At 36.0% G+C, this 22,126-nt stretch overlaps 2 protein-coding genes across 6 annotated transcripts in view; one reads left to right on the plus strand and one right to left on the minus strand.

The window, feature by feature from the left end:
* LOC110807330 (Mitochondrial transcription termination factor family protein) overlaps positions 1–22,126 on the plus strand; it is a 24,729-nt gene continuing 2,603 nt past the window's right edge. The window contains exons 1-9 of one of the 5 annotated variants that reach the window (XR_015819441.1): positions 1–643; positions 2,343–2,480; positions 2,910–3,152; positions 3,298–3,411; positions 4,695–4,877; positions 8,994–9,211; positions 9,720–9,813; positions 13,529–13,732; positions 16,036–16,237. Coding sequence is in view for 4 of the 5 variants with exons in the window: in XM_022032434.2 (XP_021888126.2) it covers positions 86–643; positions 2,343–2,480; positions 2,910–3,152; positions 3,298–3,411; positions 4,695–4,877; positions 8,994–9,211; positions 9,720–10,071 (1,806 nt within the window). In the remaining variant the exon portion in view is untranslated. Of the gene's footprint in view, positions 644–2,342; positions 2,481–2,909; positions 3,153–3,297; positions 3,412–4,694; positions 4,878–8,993; positions 9,212–9,719; positions 10,109–13,528; positions 13,733–16,035; positions 16,238–16,264; positions 16,283–22,126 lie in introns of those variants that run through there. The other 4 variants (XM_022032439.2, XM_022032438.2, XM_088220792.1 and 1 more) reach the window with 4 other exon arrangements.
* LOC110807331 (uncharacterized) lies at positions 10,565–12,270 on the minus strand. Its single transcript, XM_022032441.2, has 4 exons — positions 12,075–12,270; positions 11,737–11,967; positions 11,501–11,651; positions 10,565–11,410 (listed from the first exon to the last, which is right to left on the minus strand). Exons 1-4 carry the CDS (start codon positions 12,126–12,128, stop codon positions 10,878–10,880), a joined length of 969 nt encoding a protein of 322 aa, XP_021888133.1. The 5' UTR covers positions 12,129–12,270; the 3' UTR covers positions 10,565–10,877.

Raw genomic sequence — 22,126 nt, forward strand, 5'->3', positions numbered from 1 at the left:
CGTCCTCTTGTACTCAACAAAAAGGGTTTTACAGATATAGGGTTTAGTCTTCCATTCTCGTCATCTTCATGATCAGTCGGTCACCATGTCCACCAAATGCTTTCCAGTTCCTCTGGATTCCAAATCTCCCTCCCTAAGCACTGGGCTTTCTCTATCCTTTCTGTATGCAAACCCTAGTTACCTCTCCTTTCCTTCCAAATTCCTTCATCATTCACTCCCGCTCCTCCCCAAATCTCGCTATTACACGCTAGCCTCATCTCTACCCCATCAAAACCCCGCACCATTGCCCACCAACCATCTTTCCCTCGCCCAGGATTCAATTTCCCAATTTCTGCACGATGAACTCAGTGTTTCCGCCGAGGAATCTCATTCCATCGCCTCCGCTTCACCCAAATACGCGCAGATGATCGTCGATAGCGTGAGGGACTTGGAGGAATGGAATTCATGGAGAGGAAGTGGAGAGGGAGGTTTTGACGGGTTGAATGGGGAGTTAGGGTTTAAGGAGAAGGTGATTTTTATGGTCAGGGAGAAAGGCGATGGTGGAAAGGTTGCCTTCTTGGAAAGCGTTGGCTTAAGTCTCTCTTCTGCAATGGCTCTTGCTCGTTACCTCTCTTCTGAGTCGCTTCTCTCCCTCATTGACAAGGTCAGCTTTAAACGAGAAGTATCCCCTGCATTATCATTTCTTTATATACACAAGCACGTGTATGGAGATACGTATAGCATTTATATAATCGTTTATATGTTTAGTTTTCTGTAAAATGTTTTTACACACATACAAATAAAGGTAAACCATAAGCACGTCGACTTTTTCTTATCGTCGTGTCTTAACTGAGTACAACATTTATATGGAACTATAATCTTTTTATTCAGAGCAGTACTAACAAGCTGATGCAGGACAAATTTAGTGATTTTTAGATATTGCTACTTAGAATTTGGATTAAATAACAGAACACTAAGAAGCATTCCACTAGTGCTCCCTCGAGCAGAGTTTCTTGTGCATCACAGTTGAAGAGTTGATTGTATCATACAACCAAATCATTGAGAAAATTCTCATAATAATTTATATTCAAAAATGATTGAGGTCAAATTAAATTGATGCAAAATGGATCAGGTTTAGATTTTCTGAAAAAATAATAGGTTATAAAACTTTCAAATGTACAAAAATTGTACTATTTATGAATCTATTATTATATTGAAAAATGATATTCCAAAGATATTAGTTATCTCAAATCTGCAACAATTGAGCTATTTATGAATCTGTTATTGTTATATCAAAATATGATATTACAAAGATATTTATAATACTGATGCATCACACTTTTCCTAGCTCAATTCTAACTGTTATGAATATATTGGTGATAATGTTTATAAGAGGATATGAATATCTCCAATACTTCCAATTGCTGATATTTTCGAGTACTATCCTCCTGATGAGTTTTCTTGGAAACCATAAAATTTGGGGAAGGGTTTTCTTCAAGAGGAGGGGATTGATGCAACACACTTCTCCAAGTTCAATTTTAGGCATTTCTTATTTTGCATCACGCCATCCTTGGGTCTCATAAGAAGGCACAAGTTGGTAACTTGTGGTTGCAACCTGATATGAGCCACTTGAACCTAGCACCTAAAGGACCCATACAAAATAATGCTATGTCAAAAGTAAGACATCACCTCATCCTTCTAAAAAGAAAGAAAAATAAAACAAACAAAACAAAACAGAGAAAGGTATAAAGAACATAGAAAGGACATTTAACTTCTATTCTTGCGCCTATAAGTAAGTCTAAATTTTTTTGGTGCTTGCGATGGTTTCTCGTTAGTTATTGTCATTCATTCTTCTAAAGATAAGTAATTACATATTTTGTGTGTAATTTGTTATCTCTTCTTAATAGATAGGCAGTTGCATTAGGCTACTGGCAAATGGCACCTGGTGTTTACTATAACTTTTCGTGTATTGGAAGTTCGCCTCTATTAGGACATGAAAAGGTTTTCTATTTTGTATTTTCTATAATCATATATGGTACACTAAAAAATATGTAAAATAGTTGAAAAAAAATGGTACTTAGAGAGCATAAGTGAAAATACCACATGAATTTGAACACAATAAATAGTTATTTTTAGTATTTTCTATAAAAATTTAGATGAATTACTTTGCAGAATATGTTTAAAAGAATTTGATGAACCTAATCGAGCCTTAGTTTTCCTTTTCTTGAATATGATTAATGATTAGAGTGGGTGCTTCTTTTTTGAAAAAGAAATGTCACTAGTTTTCTAGTATGTCTGGACTGAATTTATTTTTCTTGAAGAGTCTAGCCAGTGTTAATGCTTATTTGGAATTTGGCTTTTAGGTTAAGTATATGAAGGAAATATTCTTTTCTGGCAGTGATGATGAAGGGCTTGCTGGGAAAAATGCTCGTCGAATGATGATGTTCCTGTCAATTCCTGTAGATGATGATTTGCAACAAACACTATCGTTTTTTGAGAAGGTCTAATATGTTCTCAGATTATTAGATTTCCGTCTTTTTCATTCTTGTTGGTTTGTAAATTTTTTTCTTCTCGTTTCTTCTATTAAATTTCTTTATGGTTTTTTCCAAAGAAAGAAAATAAAATCTGCATGGTTGTGTTCTTTTTCCAATGTGTTAAAATCTTTGGCTTTATAAATCACAGGTTTTTTCCCCTTCAATCTGCAATTTAGGATATTTTCTTCAGAATTTAAGAAGTTTTGATTTGTAAAAGAACAGCAAAACTCTAAATCCTTGGGTTTCTAAATCATTGAAATAAGCAACATAAAGGACTGTGCAAGATGTTTCTTGAAACCCCATCCCCCCACCCCAGTGCCCCACAAACACGCACGCAATCTTGGGGTTCTTATCTTCTTCTTGTGTTCTGAGATGAATCTGAAACTTGTAATTTAGATAGATGCAAGACGCGGAGGCTTAGACATGGTGGGTCGTGCAGATGCGTCTTTCAGATTCCTAGTCGAATCACTTCCCCGTCTTCTTTTGTTATCGGTAGAATCCCACTTGAAACCAATGGTGGAATTTCTTGAAAGTATAGGAGTGAGACAAGGAAGCTTGGGGAAGGTACTTCTGTTGTTTCCTCCCATTATATTCTGCAACATAGAGGAGATTAAAAGAAAGATATCAGCTTTGGAGAAGGTATCTTCACATTTGCAGTCCTGAGTATAGTTTATTCATTTTTTTTTTGTTTATATTTTTGCATTGGAAGACCAGTAATTTGTTAATTAATAATGCTCTTGCGCCCTGTATTGTCTTTTTCTGATGGAACATCTCTTTGTACCAGGTTGGTGCTGTTGATAATGATGTTGGTAAAATGGTGCTTAAATATCCATGGGTACTTTCAACAAGCATTATGAATAATTATGAACAGATCCTTTCTTTTTTCAATGCTGAAAAGGTACAGTATATAGATTTTTTTTTGAAATAAAAGTACAATATTAGTATTGAGTAATGGTGCCAAGGGGACTCCATCTGAATACAAAAGATTTACAAATTAGTTAGCATATCAACAATGTAGCTTAAGTCATCAAGACAGTCAATGGTCATGCTGCTGATTGCTATATCTTTGCGTAGTAGAGTTGTGTAATTTGGGTAGGGCATTTAGCATTTGTGGAGTTTGAATCTGATAACTCATTGCCATAATAGAAACTTATTATTTAAGAAGTTTACTGTTTAGTTATTTCCAATTTATTATATTTGTTTTCATAAACTTTAGTATTCCTATTTTGTTAAAAATAATGCTCCTAAATTAGTTTTGGTATTTCCAGATCTAGTTTAGGAAAAATCTACTCAGCACGTTATTAAATAATGCTGTAACCTCTTGAGTAGATCATTCAAGTATTCAATAATATTTTTGAGAGTTTCTTATTTTGATTGTGACACTCAATCAACTCTCAGGTATGATATCTTAGAACCCTGTGATGCCTAAGAACTCTAAGTGTTGGTATCTAGGTTTTTTTCCCAATTTCTTAGTAGGTAAATTAACTCTAATTTGTCCTCATCAGGATCATCATGACATATACCTATTAGTGTGGTCTTTTGGTTTCATGCAAATACTATGTTGATGTTTGAACCCATTAACCGCAAGTTTAATTGAAAGTTTAGACCAATAATTTACATTTTTTTGGAGAAAATGAAAGAAAAATGGTTGACATATTATCCTTACCACTTTTTTTTCTAAATGGTGAGTTATATGGGGATGTTGGTTAATTTCTAGAAAGCATTCTCTCTTTGATGTCTATTTTAGTATATGAGCAATGAAAAGTTGGATAGATAAATGTAGGAGAGATTAAGAAGTGAGAAGACAAAAAATCACATATTTTGAGAGACTGTATTATATGTAAGCTGCTTACCGTCTTAGTTTTGTCCTCCCCTTATCTGTTCCATCAAGTGCTGAATTTGTTATCTATTTTCAATAATCCTCCTTCCTTTCATTATGTCACATTTATCATGCTAAGCATCAATATAGTAGTGTTGATTAGACTGTTGTGTCAGTTTTACCATGTTTACATATCCCATTTCATTTTTGATGCAAAATTTTAGTTTTGGTGAGATTTAAATCAATATTTTAAAACTTTTTTCTTTGGGATTCTTTCTCCTTTTCTTTTGGGGATTACCCCCTTTCTTCATGATTATTTTGTATAATATACCACATTAGTCAAGTGTGATGATTTATCTTAGGTACCGAAAATGGATGTTGATCGTGCAATCAGAAGATGGCCTCATTTACTGGGTTGTTCAACAAGCAAATTAAAGCTGATGGTGGATCAGTTTGGAGAATTAGGTGTCGGGAACAAGAAGTTGGCTAAGGTTATTATAAAAAGTCCACACCTATTACTACAAAGACCCCAAGAATTTCTCAAGGTTGGTTGTTGCTCTTTGTTTGTTTGTTTTTTTTTCCGTTTCTGCTGAAGTCCGTCCATTTTATTTCCCTGTCTTCATTCCAATCACTCCTCTATCTAGTAGCTTAGTTCCATTTCTTTATGATATGATGTGGTTCCTTTGTTTCAGTACTATCTGCATTGCTGATTACAGAGATCCTTAATTCTGAGCAAAAGAAATAGTAAGATCCTATACCGATTGTGTTTATCTCTAGGAAGCATCACCTTTTTGTTAATAGAAAACGAGTTATTACTGGAAAGAGAGAGAATTACAGCATGGAGGATTAGGTGATGTAGAACAAGAAGATATTAATTTGGATGACATTTTCTATCAAAGAAGAGTTTTTAATTGCTATTATTTGGTATCTTTGTTTATTTAGTTTATTTAGGTAAAGTTTAAGTTATTATACTTGGTCTCTCTACTTTAGAAGATTCTTCCTAGGGTCGTTTTGGATCATCACCCCATTTATTTGGAGCTCAAGGGTCTCAGTTGGGGCCCTATCCCCTTGAGGATTAAAAATAGATGATTTAAGGTGGAAAGCTTCCAAACTTTGATCCGAGCATGGTGAGGTGAGTAAAAAATGAGGGGCTTTGCTATCTTCATATTGGCCAAGAGTTGGCTCGTGTTAAGATACCTGCATAAAGGAGTTAAGTATTCCTTTGCTGGTTTCTCTTTTTATCTGTGTTTGTTTTTCTTGTTATCATACACGCCAACTTATTCTGTTTTTTACTTTTTTCTTCCTCTACATTTCTTCACTTTGATCCTCAATTTTGTTCGATCCATCTTTGCTTTTCTTTTTGTCACCTAAAATTTTTCTCTTTCTAAACTATCTATGAGATAAGATCCTCAATGGAAAGAATGTGTCCTTGAAAATCTTAGCATTTCGCTTCAAGCATATGAACCAGCAAAGAAGATCCCGCTACATAAAAGTTTAACCTCCTTCTTTCAACACTGTAAAGGAGAGGAAATGAGACCCGCCAGATGAGAAGGGATGGGCCCAGAAATGGAAAAAGTATAAAATAAACGAGTACAATAACCTCCAAGCCATGTATAACTAGAAAAAGATGATTGTGAGACTCAATTACTCTATGACACATTAGACACCCTAGGTGACAAATGACAATTCATCTTGTGTGTTTGAAGCAAATAATTCGTATATAATTTCTTTAAAATTGCAGGTCAAAAGAAAACCTTTAATGTTTTAGGGAGTGGGCACCTTCTAGAAACATTTCTTGAAGACACCACTATTGATGGAATGATTCTAAGTTAAAAGGAAAAGAAAGAATTGCAAGTAAAAGTGATTGAAGAGTCGAAATACCAGACTTTATGATTAAGTTGTCGAGAAAAAAACAAAAGAATCGAGGAGCTGATTTGACAATGTCATATCATCAGCTTCTCGATCATTGAAGTTTCTAGAAAAAGATGTACAATATGAGCATTGACTAATTGAAAAACTCATTGGCGCATTGGTGTTATGTGATGGGCTATACAGTCGAGAGAATCTACTGCCAGGCAAACATTATTTATCCAATAATCTTCCCAAAAAAGAAAGCAAGAGCCATTGCCCACTCTTGAAATGAGCAGAGGAAGGAAATAAGGGCTCCAGTAAGTAGGAGAGGCATTAATTTAACCCCAACTATTCTGATTCTGGCTGGGGAGGCTGCTTTGTTCGGGAAGGGAGCCTCAAAGAATCCGGAGTGGAATGGATGAAAGAATCCGGGTGTGCAGCTGGGAAGGCCGCTGGGACTAGGCACAGCTGCATGCGGGGAAGGCATTGTGGCTTGCAGCTCTGTGAACAGAAGATGAATCGAAATGGATGAAAGAATCTGGACGTGTAGCTAAGGCAGAAGGTCGCACAGCTGGACGGCAGCGCGCAGCGATTCTAGTTGTGTGGTTGGTGTGACAGGCTTGCATCTGATGGAGCAACGATGTTTGAGCAGTAGGGTAGTTTATGCGGCTGAGCAGTAGGGTCAACGAGCAAGGAGGAGACTGGACTGGTTTGCTGGTGTTGACGGCAATTGAGGCTGATCTTGGTGGTTGGTGATTGGCAGGTGGTGGTGACTGACGGCTAGTGATGGCCGACAGTTGGACTGTGATGTCCAGCTATGAAGGCTAACTCATGTTTTAGAGTTTTTCTTGTTTTGACAAAAAAGACCAAATAAGATTTGTTAAAGAGTTGGGTTGTGCTGAAAGAGCGTAATAGAAGGGATTTTGATGGGGTAGAGGATATAGATGGATATCACTTAAAAATAGATGTTCCAAATCCTTGATTTTTTGTTGTTGGGTCACTTTATCCAATCTTTTGGGGAGTTAGGGAACATATTAGCTAACCTAATAGAATTGTAAAAAATCTGTAAATGAGTGGTACCCATTTGGTACCAATATTAATACACATATACAACTTCTCATTTCAAAAAAGAAAAATTTGTAAAAGAGTTTAAGATTGTTTTTTATTATTTAAAATTTAAGGTTGTGATACCATGTTAAGAATGGCTGATGAATTTTATTGGATATCACAGCCTTATATGTACAGATTTTCTAGAATAAACAAGGAAACAGACAATTAATTATAATTAATTGCTTAGGATGTATTTTATCCATATATTTTTTAACCTAATTTATACATTGTTTTAATAGTTCTCATCAAACGGCTTCCTCAATCTCAAAGAAAGCATTTGTATATCATTATATACACACTAGTGAGCAAGCTAATGGGCGGCACTTGGAAACTCTACTGGAGCAATTTTATTGAAGGGACTAAAGTGATAAAACTGGTATTTATACTAACACCTGCCTTTCCGTCAAGTGCAAAAGCTCCTCGAACACCTCAAGTGGGTCTCCCTTAATAATACCCCAACTATTCTAGAAGGCCAAGGTAGAACCATCAGGCCCGGGTACTTTATCTATACTAAGAGGCCAAACAACTCTTTTCATTCCAGACTCATCGAAAGGTCCCCTGAACTAGCTAGATCTTTCCCCATTAGTGGGATACTGATCCAAACCTTCAAGGAAAGGGCAATTGATGATTTATCATCGTACTTAATACAAGTTATAAAAGTCTGTGATCACACAACCAATACTTCCTGGTCTCTCTAAACCCTACAATCCTCAAGTTTGAGCTCCTTGATACAATTCTTCCTCCTCCTACCATTAACCACCCTATGAAAGAGACCAGCATTTGCATCCCTTTCTTACCAATACAACCTCAAATTCTTGCCTTGAGCTACTTTCTCAAGCGTTTCTTTAAGTTCACTCTTAAGGGTGGACAATCCGTCTAATAATTGTCATCAATAGCATTCTTCTAAAACCATTCTATTGAGAATAGAAATTTCTTCAAGAATCTCATGCTTCCTGACTTAGGCATATGTTTTAGTTCCACTACAATAAGAAAAACGTAGATAAGATATTCTGCTATTCCTTAGTAGTTTGTGTTAAATTGTTTGTATTGTTTTCCTTTTTGTTAGATTAGGAAGAAGTTATTGCAGAAAGTTTGGGGGTTGCCCTAGCATTTTGGAAGTTGCGTATTCCTTCTGAGGTTGTTTTGGGATCTGGTCTCTGATTTCGTATATATTTGCAGTTTTCCTATAAATAAAACATGAAGCAGAATTTGTCTTTAAGTTGTGAAACAAGATTCAACAGTTCTCTCATGATGACCTTTTACATCTATATCCTAGAAATCGAAGAGTCCTCTCTTATGAGTCCTTACAGCTCTATTAAACATAGGAAATAAAGGAAGAAAGTCTAGCAAATACTGGAAAAGTTTACTGGAATTTGTAGTCAGCACATCCATAGTAGATCCTATTTTAGGGACCATACAGGCTCCCTTCCAGTGAAGGTGGAAGTTAGTTGATTTGTTGAACCAAGGAAACCTTCGGATGAAAAATGATCCAACTGCTTTATGTTTTGTCTTTTGGTTACCATGTAGAACAGATTGGATCCTGCAAGTGTTGTATTGAATGAAGCTTAATGCTTATTTGTTTTTTTTAATACTTATGTTAGTAATTGAAGTATTATCAAGGGAATCTTAACATGAAGTTAATACTTCCATCTGTATAATTGTGTTTTGTGTTCCTTAATTCTTGTCACCTTTATTTACAGATAGTTACCTTCCTGGAGGATCTAGGATTCAATCAAGGAACTGTGGGGGAGATACTTTGCCGGTGTCCTGAGATATTTGCTACTAGTATTGAGAGAACTTTGAAGAGAAAGCTAGAGTTCCTTGCTGGTTTTGGTGTTTATGGAGACCATTTCCCTCGGGTCATCAAAAAGTATCCAGAGCTTCTTGTCTCTGATGTAGAACGAACACTACTTCCTCGGTAATGATTTTCTCTACCAAGTTACCTCTTTCATATTTTCTGGAAAAAATAAAAATGTGGTGCAGACAGTTTAAAATAAAAACATGGTAGCACTTGATTGGTTTCATAAGTTTTCTGGACATAATTAGTCTACCACGTAAGATTTGATGGTTAGTCATAACTATAGGAAAAATGTCTAGATTTTTGGAAAGTTTCAATATTCTTTAAGCACCATTCTTCCAATTTGGATTCTGGAAGTAAACTATGTGATGTTTGTATGCCCCTCAATTCCTTGTATTCTGGAAATTCAAATGAATGAAAAAAATGCACATGACATGGCAGGCCTTATTTTACCCCATTTGATTACAACTAAAAGTTTCTTTTATTTGATATACTTTTGACTATTTACATTGGGGTGCCTGAATGATAGAAGGTTGCCATACTACAGTATCATATTATGGAGTTGCATCTAATTCCTTGCTGCATAATGCTTGTATTTTCTTACATAATTTGGCGCCTTGCTTATCAGGGTAAACTACTTGATGGAGATAGGACTATCACAGAGGGATATAGCATTCATGGTACGAAGGTTCTCTCCATTGTTGGGATACAGCATCGATGAGGTATTAAAACCGAAGTTAGAATTCTTAGTGAACACCATGGAGAAACCAGTAACTGACATTGTAGATTATCCAAGATATTTTAGCTATTCATTAGAGAAAAAAATAAAGCCCAGATTTTGGGTGCTAAAGGGCAGGAACATAGCATGTAGCTTAAAAGATATGTTAGGTAAAAATGACGAGGAATTTGCTGCCGAGTTTATGGATGATGGGAGAACAATAATACCTTCATCCTCTGCTCATCAAGAAACTGTAATGTAATCTATCTATATATGCTTCGAATATATTTTCTCCTAAATGTCTGCTAATGCATAACTACAGAGACTGATCTTTTTCAGCAATGAAGGAAAAAGAAGATACAAGTTGCTTTACCCAGTAAAGGAATATACTGCCAATATCATTAGATAAGATGGTAGAAGTTGCTGATATCAAATTCTTTTACGTGAAATTATTGAATGGTTTATTCCAACCAAGATTAGTTAAAATTAAATTCCTGACTGGGGTTTTTGTTGAAGTTCCCTCCTACCCATTTCCAACCATTGGCCATCCAGTTGGAGTAGATAGCCCCATGATAAGTCCAAGTCCTTCACCTAACAAGAATACTTGGAATTCCTTGGGGATTCTTGATTGGTGCTGAGCTTTACATTTTTTTGTAAGTTTCAGAATTAATAAGCACACACCCCCTATCTCTACTGTAATATATTAGTTAAATTGAAAATTATTTGCAAGTAAAAAGATCAAAAACAAATTGTAATTTTCACTTAGCAAACTAAAATTTAGCATTTTTAGAAAACTTGGGATCAGTAAGCAGTAGAATCCCATCTTTACAAAACAAGGGCTCAACCCTTAACTTCACAGTGCTGGATATAAGTTTTCATCTGCCACATCCAAGGTACCAAAATACTATCCCAACAACAAAATCCAAAAACCCTAATTACTAATTAAACCCAAGCAACAGATTCTGAACTCACCCTTTTTATCAAAAATCGAGTAAGAATGTTGTCTTGGGTTCCATACCAGCCTGTAAAAAAAGTCTAACAAGAAGCTCCTGAAATGGGATGAAGATTTCATGCCCAGATTCCTTTAAGAAGAGGAGTAACAGGCGCAGCATCCTCCCCAAAAGTCTGTATCAAATCAGAGCAAGAGGGATACTCTGTCTCATCCTCTTCTACTTCTGTCTTCAGCTCCAACCCTAGTTCCTCCTCTATATCATCTGAAGCTGATATAAGCAACAGCTCACACCCTTCATAGTTCAAAAAGTCCGGTGGGTCCGCCGGAACAAACCGCCGGTGGCCGCAGAGACCTTGCAGGTGGGCAGGAAAAGCAGCCTTGCGCTTGTTTTGAAGCCCTCTGAACTGGGAACTCCCTCCTGCAGCCTGCTCAGGGTTCTTTATTTGGAGGACGAATGAACCTTCTTTCTCCACGTTAAGGGCCTCTTGAGGCTCCTTGTTCTTGTCTTCAGCTGGAAATTCAAGCTTGTAAATGAGATGGGTATGCGGCCTCCTGCCTGGATTGTGTTTTAGTATGCGGTATATGCCTTCTCCCATTGCTCTTGCACCAGGTTTATGGCGGTGGCCTCTTGTTGCAGTCTCATATTCCTCTGCGTCCACACATGAATTCGTTAATGCCCATATGGCTCTTCCAATTTCTCTCTCTCTCTCTCTATATATATATATATGTATATATGTACCTTCTTTAAGAGCAGCTTTCAAGTCATCTATATTTGTTGTGACCATTTCAACAAATCCCCAGAATGGCTGGGATTTCTGGCTTGGATTTGGGAGAGCTTTACGTCCCATGACAATCAACCGCAGCAATGGCTCCTTCTCAATGTTCACTTCCTATTTGTATACATATAAATAAATCATAATATATATATATATATAGATATTACAGAGAAGATCACACATAATTAGTTAATCTTACCTGAGAACCATAGCCACCTTCAGTTTCGTTATTAGTAGATTCACTAGTCATGTCCTCAGTGGATTCTTTCTTTGCTCCCTCTTTCCCCGAACGAGGGTCTTGCTTTTCTTCAACCGGCCGTTCGCCGGACTCCGGCCGCAACACAATATAAAGTCTTTGCACATCGCCCGGACTGTGGGCTTCTTCTTTACCAACTTTTGGTCTGTAGAAGAAGAATATTTCACCTCTTTCCTGCAATTTCCATGCCCAAACATACTACTCTCCGTTAACAGAACCTACAATAAGACAGCATATATATATATATGTAGAGAGAGAAAAAGAGAGAGAAAGTGAGAGACCTGAATTTCGAGTTGAGGGTCAGGTCTGGTCTTCTCTTCCTCGCCTTGTCCCATTTCCTAAAAACTTGCTTTTCTTGGGAAGTAAACGAAGACAGTAATGGGACAGAAGTGCTGTATATATATATATGTGTGTGTGTGTATTGATATATATTCTTTCTTCTTGTGGGGTTGATCTGGAAGACTGGGAAATTGTATACGGTTTTCGTATTGTTTATTTACGAAAAAGGTAGAAACGCCAGCAGCCATGCGTATGACACTCCTTTCCTCCGCTACTAGACACGTTTTCTAATGCTTTTACTGCGTTTCCTTATTTCAGAAGTGCCACCGCTCACCGCTCAAATTTACATAAAATTATTTATTTTATAATTAAAAAGTTTTAAGTGGGAATTTTAAGTCATTGTTAATGCTCTAACCAGAAGAAATTAGTCCCCTCAAAATTCTTTCTTTTCCTTTTAACACCCCCATTTTTAACCTGTACTAGTTAATTAGTTGAATATTAGTATCAAAAAAATATTAGAGTTAATGTATAAAATTAGTTGGTTGTTGGATGTTCGTATTAAGTTAGTTGATTAATTTTTTATGGTTGATAGTTACAAATTTGTCTATTTAAAGGTGGTAATTGAATCGAGTTTTCCAGTTCACTTTTCCTGCATACAAGGTGTTTGATAAAAATGTTCATAGACTTTATTTTCCAGCAATTCTATTTTTGTTTTGTTCCATCAGCCTTTATTTTTAACATATGATATTATAGTAAGGTTGATAATTCTAGGTGATCAACAATCACGCTGTAGTAAATATTGTACAACCGTCGATTTTGATTTTTTAAGGCAGTAACTATGATATCTGGAGTACTAAAATGAAAACTTAGTTTATCTTTTAAGATTAATGAAGATGTAGAGGCAGTCGACAATGTTAGAGATTTTCGAAAGAAAGATGTTAAGTCTTTGTTTTTTCATCCAACAAGCTGTGTATGATACAATTTTTTCTCATATAGCTGCTATGACAAAGACAAAAGAGGTTTGAGATGCTTTGTTCAAAGATATGGTCACATGAGTTTTAAAAATTTGAATTTAATTTCAGAAAAAGATTATGTTGATGGTTTGCTTGTGACTAAAGATGTAGATGAAGTATGTGAGAATTTTATAGTTTGTATCATGACTCTTTTCCTGAAGGATCAACAAGAAGAGATTCAAAACATGCAAAATTAATTTATGTTGATATTTGCGGATCGATGAAGACATACTCTCTTAACAATAACATGTACTTTCTAGTCTTTGTAGATGATTATAGTCAAATGGCGTAGGTTTATTTTTTTAAAGAAAGATTAGAAGCCCTTGATGTTTTCAAGAAGTTCAAAACATTCATTAAAAATTAAATGAGCAGACAATAACAATTTTGAGAATGGATTGTGGTGGAGAATATCTCAAAAAAATTTGATCAATTTTGTGAATCAGCTACACTGCATAATAAAATGAAGTCAATGAATGGAAGAATCACAACCTTGTAGAGATGAGAAAAACATGTTGAAAGCCAAAAGTTTTCTAAACAACTTTTGGGTGGAAGTAATCCATAAAGCTGCTTATATTCTCAACCGTTCTCCTACATTGGCTTTGACTCGACAAACACAATTTGAAGCTTGACATGGATGGAAACCCAAGGTATCTCATTTTAAAGTTTTTGGCTACATAGGATTTGTGTATGTTCCATCACAAAAAAGAGACAAGCTTGATGATAAAAGGATCAAATGCATGTTTGTGGGTTATATCAATGAAACCAAGAGATATCATTTTTATAAGTTAGTAGTAAGTTGTGATATTATTTTTGATGAGAAAAATTGCTGGAATTGGAAAAATATTCAATCGATTTTGAGTATATAATTGAAGATAGTGAATATGTTTAAATAAAGGTTGGAAGAAACAGAAGTGTAAACAGAGAAGAAAAACATGAAAGAACTTCTTCTGGTTATTATTCGAAAGGAGAGATAAAGACTTCTTTTGTTACAAAAGAATTGATCGACTGAACAACATTGCATATGTATGCTATTTATACAGAAGTCTCTTACAAATTCAACAACATGCTCACTGACCAACTATTTTAATAAAAAACAGAATAACAGAATCTGAACATAAGTTAACTATCTAATTGTCATAACATCTCCTCCTTCAAGTTGGACTTTGGTGAACGTCTGCCAAAGCCAACTTGGAACATAGATTCTGAAAAGTTGGAGATGAGAGAGGTTTAGTGAATATATCTGCTACTTGGGTAGCTAAGCTGACATAAGTTGGTGCAACCATCCCTTTCTTGATCTTTGTCCTAACTACGAGACAGTTAATATCTAAATGTTTCGTTCTTTCATGAAATACTGGGTTTGCAGCTATATGCATTGTTGCCTTGTTATCACATTTGAGATCAATTGGTAATGAGTAATCCACCCTCAAGTCTTGAAGAATATATATAACCCATTGCAGCTCATATACTGTCATAGCCATTGACCTGTATTCCGCCTCAGCTGAACTTCTGCTGACAGTATTTTGCTTCTTTGCTTTCTAGGAGATTGGTGATGATCTTAGATATACACAATATCAAGTGAGAGGCTTTCTAGTTTCTGGGCATGCCCCCTAATTTGAATCACAATAGGCTATGATTTTAAAGTTATTTTTTTTGGAAAAAATATCCCTAAAGAAGGTTCCTGTTTTAGGTATTTTAGAACATAGTGTGCTACCTTCAAGTGAACTTGTCTTGGAGCTTGCACATGTTGACTTAACTACTAAATTGAGTATTTCAAATCTGGTCGAGTGAACCCCAAATATAACAATCTGCCCACAATACTTCTATAATGCTGAGGGTCATTTAGCAATGGTGAATCCTTAGAGTGAAGTTGTTCTCCTCTCGAAAATGGAATGAATTTTGATTTTGTTCCCAGAAAGCTGACTTCTTTGAGTATGTCTAATATGTATTTTCTTTGGTTGACATAAATTCCAACATCTGTTCTTGTGATTTCCAGCCCTAAGAAGTACTTAATAGCTCCTATATCTTTGATTGTAAACTTGTTATCCAATGCTCCTTTTAGTTTTGTAATCTCTTCATCTGAATTCTCAGTAACAACTAAATCATCTACATAAACTAATAAGGCCATAAAGTGTTGATAGATAAAGAGGCAGTGATTACGGTATGGCTGTTTGTTGGAATCCATATTTAATCAGAAAATAGGAAAGTTCTGAGTTCCATTGTTTGGAAGCTTGTTTTAGACCGTAAAGGGACCTTTGAAGTTTATATACTTCTCCTTCTTTTGCCTTTTTGTATCATTCAGGGGGTTCCATATATACTTCTTCGTTCAAATACCCATAAAGAAATGCATTAGTTACATCCAATTGGTGTAGTGGCCATTGTTTTGCTGCTCCAACCGCAATTAGGATTCTGACTGTTACCACTTTGGCTACTGGTGAGAATCCGTCAATATAATCTATCACTTCTATTTAGTGATATCCTTTTGCAACTAATTTTGCCTTAAACTTTTCTATTGTTCCATCAAGTTTCAATTTTAGCTTGTAAACCCATCTGCAACCAATGACAGATTTTCCAGGAGGTAGTGTTGTCAAAGACCAAGTCTGATTCTTTTCTAGTGCTGTTATCTTTGTTCTCATTGCTTCTACCCATTCCTTTGATTGTTTTGCTTCTGTGTATGTCCTTGGTTATTCTAAAACAATGATATTTGCCAAAAAAGTTAAAATTTCATCATCCAAACTGGGTTTGGATATAAAGGGAAAGGTTTTTGGCAGATGTGGTGAAGCTATATTCAAATTTCCTGTTGTGGCAGTACAGTTCATACTGGTTATATAGTCTTGTAACCAGTTAGACTTTCTTTTTACTCTGTAACTCATTCTTTGAGATTGTGGATTAACGTCTTCTGTTCCGTATTTATGACCAGGATTAGAGGACTTATTTATTTGTTGTCTTCCAGATTCAGAAGTTTGATCTTCAAATGGTGCACTTTCTGGAGCTGGTATGTTCAAGACATTTTGTTGACTAGTGTTTGTTTTAGTAATCAGGATCTGTGGGATCGTTTCAGGAACTTTTGTTTCCCTTTGAGATTTATATAAAAATTAATTCTTATGGAAGACTACATCTCTAGATAATATATACTTGTTGTTTTCAAGATCATAGAGCTTGTACCCCTTTTTTTCTTGCAGTAAAACCTAAAAAGACGCATTTGAATGCTCTTGGAGCAAACTTATCTTTATGTGGTTGATTATTTGTTGAATAGCAGAGACACCCAAAAACCTTGAGTCGGTTATAGTTTGGAGCTTCATGTAGTATTTCATATGGGGTCTTCCATTCTAGGACTTGAGAGGGTAATCTATTTATTATGTATGTAGCATGTAACACAGCTTCTCCCTAAAAAGTTAATGACAGTGCTGCTTGGAAGATTATAGCACGCGCAATCTGCAGCAGTTGTCTGTGTTTTCGTTTTGCTCTCCCGGTTTGCTGTGGTGTATAGAAACAAGTTATTTGATGTATTATCTCAAGCTCTTCAAATATATTCTGACATGTGACACCCAGAAATTCATTCCCATTGTCACTTCTAACTGTCCTTATTTTGGCACACCAAATTGTCTCATGATCATCTTAATGAACCTCCCTAGTATGGAGCCAGCTTGTGTCTTGCTTTGCATAAGATATGTCCATGTGCATATGCTTTTATCTTCCACAATTGTTAAGAAGTAATATGCACCAGTCGATGATGGTTGATTGTAAGGTTCCCACACGTCAACATGAATTAAATAAAAAATTATTTGACTTTGGTTAATGCTACTTTCAAATGGTATTCTTGTTTGCTTTGCCTTTGCACATATATCACAAGGTTTAGACAATTCTTCTTTATTGATCTTGAAGTCTAGTTTTTGTAGTACAAGCAATGATAGATGTTGTAACGGCCCCAGAAATTTAAAAGAATTATATGTATTAAAAATGTCAAATGCGGAAGCGTAATAAAAATTTTGATTAGCATCTCTTACACAATAACTAAAACGTACTTAAAATATGAAAGAACAAACTAACTAAAAGAGATACTCGAAATAAGAACTATAAATATAGCTATGGAGTCTTTAGGCGTCCCCTTCGCCGTCTTCCTGCGGAACGGGCTCGACAACAATGTCTTCCTGATATGAAATAGTTAAATAAAGAATGAGCTACACCAGCCCAGTAAAGACATCACACTATCTCACCGCCACGAAAGTAAAGGTGGGTAGAAAACAAAATAACCAATGGAGCATAATTTATAACAAATTCTTTTATCAATAATAAAATCCTTTACTGTCCACTTACCTCAGTGAAATCCATGAAAACAACATATGAAAATAATAATCTTACAATATCATGAAATCATACACGCTTTATAACACAACATATATTACACATTTACATTTCAATCATCAGGAAACAGATTTCATCTTTTACCAGCCTACTAGTATCCCTAGGGATCCATAGGGGGTCCCCTCTACACGTGAACCATTAACATTTATAACCTGATTCCAAGGTTGTCCCCATACCCCGTCCGGTATGGGCACCAAAATCATGAACCTCAATACCCCGTCCGGTATGAGGGTGAAACGGGCCGTCCCCATACTCCGTCCGGTATGGGTGCCAAAACACATAAGGTCTCCATACCCCGTCCGGTATGAGAGACCACGTTCCCGGTAGGGTTCTCTACCGACCCGATCCGTCCACCATCTCCCAGGATATCTAGTCAGGCTGTCTACATTATCCACTTATCAATTCACATAATTTTTTTGCCTTTTTTCTTGGTTTCAATCATCCAATCACACACAACATGTAAACTAGTAATGGACACCAAATAAGACAACACAGTATCGGGTTCATCATAATACAAACCATAATAAAAGAAACCATAATTCATGCATACGAGACCATAACATAATTACATCAAACATCATGCTGCGTTTAATACTGAAAATTAAATTAAACAATAATAGACCAACACTGTATCAGACTCGGGCTCCATTGGCAACCTCAATCAATTATACATCTATAAAGTCTCAAAATACCGTTTAATTATTTATTAAGCTTTAATACCGTGATAGGAAATAAGGTGAGGGGTCCTTACCTATTTCGGGATCTGAATTCGACTCTACAGTGCGCCTACAGACTGTTCCTAATTTTCTTGAATTTTTTTCGGGAAATTAAAACGCACTACCGGTACCTGCACGTGTCCCAAAAAATTCCAAATCAGACCTGAGGCCCCTTTCGGCCAATATCGCAATTCCGGCACGGCGGCTCCGCCGTTCTCCGGCGACGCAAGCGGCGGCGATTCTCCTCGGGTTGGCCGTTTTCGGCCGAATTCGACCACACTTGCACCGGTCCCTGCGATAAAACAACCCTAAGGCCATCGGTGGGCCAAAAAATCACGAAAAATCGAAACTTACTGTCGGCGGTGCTCTCGGGTGCGGCGACTCCTCCGGCGTGAGTCGTGTTTTGATGTTTGGCTCTGATCAACCTGTAGAGAAAAAAACGGTGATCACAGTGGTATAAAATTTGCATCGAACGGAGGTCGGGAAGGGCCTCATCGGAGGCAAAACCGAGGAGGGACGCGGCGGCGCCGCTGGGCTTCGGCTGGGTTTTTCGGCCGTTTGGCTATAGGCGGACTCAGCATCGAAAAACGAGTAAGGGGGAGAAAATTTACCTCGATCGGCGGTCGGAAACTTCCCCGGTGCGGCGGCGGGTGGTGGCGGCCGGCTCCTCCGGCGTCTGGTTCTTCTTCTCCGGCGAGGCATTGGCGGCTAGGGTTTTTGTGGTCAGGTGTGGGTGGGGTTATTTATACCATTTGCCTTTTAATCTCAACCGTCTATTAAGATTAAATCTGGACCGTTCGATCGCGATTTAATTGGGATTAAATCTGGGCCGTCCATCGCCATGCAATCTGGGCCGTCCGTGCGCACGTTTGATCTGGGCCGTCCGTGCGCGCAGGAACGGATCTGCGCCGTCTGATTGCGCGCACGCGGATTGCTCATGTGGCCCGTCCCCTGGTCAGCGTTTCCTTGCCACACGGCGCGTCCTGGTTGGTCGGGGCTGCTGACTGAGCCGCTGACGTGGCTGCTAACGTGACACAACTTTTCTAAATTGCGTTTTGACCTCCGATTTCCGATTTTCTTTTCAAAAACACCTTTAGAATCTAAATTTTCACCTCTTTTTCCCAAAATCAATTTCAATTAAATCCAAATAATATTTTTACCCAATTTTATCATTATTATTATTTTTATTTTCATGAAATTATATTAAATAAAATCAAATTAAATTAATTAAAAATAAAAAAAATTCAAATAATTACAAAATAAAAATAATGATACTTGGGTGTTACAGATGTCCTAGTCTCTTGTGCCAAGAGGCTGAAGTTCCTACTACATTGTTTATCATTCCATTTTCTTTTAATAGAGGATTTGGGACAGGAGTACAGGGATTATAGAAATCAACATCATATTTCTTTATGGTTTCTGGCTGGAAGGAGGAAGGTTCAAGGCAGTACAGGTTGCCAGAAGACTTGCCAATAGCTATCGTTTTCTTAGTCGTCCAGTCTTGTAATAAATAGAAATCAAGGAAAAAGGTGAATATCACACCATTATTTTTGGTTAATTTACTGACAGATAATAGATTGTGGTGAAATGAGGGTATGTATAGCACTCCTTTTAGGTTCAAATCGCTCTTCAAGACTATGTCACCAAAGTATTCTACCTTTAAAACTGTGCTATTTGGTAAGTGAACTGAATTTTGCTTTTTTATTTTATCCAACTTATTGAATAAAGAACTTTATGCATAAATATGATTGCTTGCACTTGTATCTATTATCCAGCATGTTTCTTTTGGAGCTATATTAGGGATTGTACCTGTGAACTCATATGTATAGCCCTCAAAATTATGATCTATTGCAACTTTTCCCTTCAACACCTTTGATACCTCTTCTTGGATCATCTCCCTCATGGATGTTTTTATTTCACTCTCTTCGTGTCTTTCAAAATTGTTTCCTATTTCTTCATCGTCGAAGGGAGTTTCTGCCATATTCACTCTTGTTTTATATCCAGCAGGCCCTCTTTTTTTCTGCCTCAACTCTTTATACCAGTCCGAGTAGCCGTGAAGTTTAAAACACGTCTCCTTTGAATGTCCATTTTCTTTGCAGTAGTTACAAAATTTGTCTTCCTTATTTGTCAGTTCTTTCTTTTTGAAACCATTTCTTCGTGGACCAAGGTATCTTTGTATATTGGAAGATGTTATTAGAGCTGTTACGTCTATTCCTTCAGCAAAGATGCTTGTCACTTGTCGCTGTCGCTCTATGTTCATCACTATTGAGTATACTTTGTCGATGTGTGGTAGAGGGTCAAGTAGTAGTATCTAATTTTTTTGTTTGGTCGTATGTGTCATTGAGGCCTATGAGAAACTACTATCTTTAAGCTCTCATTTAGCTTTAATATATGCTCTAAGATTCCACAGGTGCGTTTTCCACATGTGCACTGTGCAGTTGGAATTAAGTTGTTCAGTTCATCCCACAATCGGCATATGTTGGTGAAATATATTACGAGAGAGTCATTTCCTTGAGCTCTAAATCCCAATTCTCTCTTGACTTTGTATTCTTGAGGCTCATTTGATTCATTGAATCTTCTCTCTAGCTTATCCCACAGTTCTTGTGTAGAATTGACGTATAAGAATGAATCATGAAATTCTTTCGAAAGAGAGTTTAAGATCACGTTATTTGCGAACGAGTATTCATATTCTACTAACTCTTCGGCCGGTATTCTCACTTTTCCAGTCATGAATCCTAATTTATGTTTTGCTGCTAGTGTAAATTTTACAGATTTGCTCCAAGTTTGATAATTTGTCCCATTGAATGGAACTGATGCAAGTGAAATTCCTGAATTTTCATTCAATTAATTCATCGTCAAATTTCTCGCAGTTGTAGGAATATTTGTTTGTGTCTGATTTATTTTCTAAATCTGCTCTGATACCATGAACAAATATTGGAAGAAATAGAAGTGTAAACAGAGAGCAAAAACATGAAAGAACTTTTTTCGGTTATTATTCTAAAGGAGGGATAAAGACTTCTCCTTTTGTTACAAAAGAATTGATCGATTGAACAAAATTGCATCTGTATGTTATTTATATAGATGCTTCTTACAAATTTAACAACATGTTAATTGACTAACTACTTTAACAGAAAATAGAATAATAGAATAACAGAAGCTGAACATAAATTAACTATCTAACTGTCATATCTGTTGGCACCCAAACAAATTGAGGAGATCAAAATGAAGGCAGCCCTCATTCATCTCCAAGTTCTTCATCAGAATCACCACCAAGAAAATGGAGAACATTGCAAGAAATTTATGAAAAGCACACAATGCCTACTAATACACTAACTTAATACTAACATCCAACTAATTGACTAATTCCAAGATAATAAGTTACTTTAATAAAAAGAACTCTGCAGAGAAAGAGGTGGCAATGGAAGAAGAAGAAGAATATAGGGAGGAAACGAATTTGTGTATTTACTTAAAAAAAAAACGTCTGTTTAGGTTTTCTCTTAGCAATAAGAAGAGTTTGTTTGCCTGCAGATCAGACGTATATTTTGTAAAAAAAGCTAGATTCTTCCCAAAAAATATAATTTTTGCAGTGATATAAAACTTAATATAAATAATTATTTTATGTGAACAAAAACTATACATAACTAGATAAACTTGTAATAAAAATACAAAAAAATTAGTATACTTTAATTTTTAGGTATAATGATAAGGTGTAAGAAAAAAATTAGGTAACAAATAATTTATATAATGTATAATTTAAGAGTTTATAACTAATTAAAAATAAATCATATAAACTCACAATTTATTTTTATATTTAAAATAGTTAAACACATAACAGTTGATTATCAAGTCAAGTTAATTATTACAAATAAATAAATAAATAAATATTAGTTATATTATTGTGTTAGTTTTATTTTAATATATTTAAAATTATTTTTATATTATAAAGATACATAGATAATAGTT

Source organism: Carica papaya, chromosome 5, assembly GCF_054855325.1.
Source record: "Carica papaya isolate Zhongbai chromosome 5, ASM5485532v1, whole genome shotgun sequence".
In the NCBI taxonomy this organism is placed as follows: Eukaryota; Viridiplantae; Streptophyta; class Magnoliopsida; order Brassicales; family Caricaceae; genus Carica; species Carica papaya.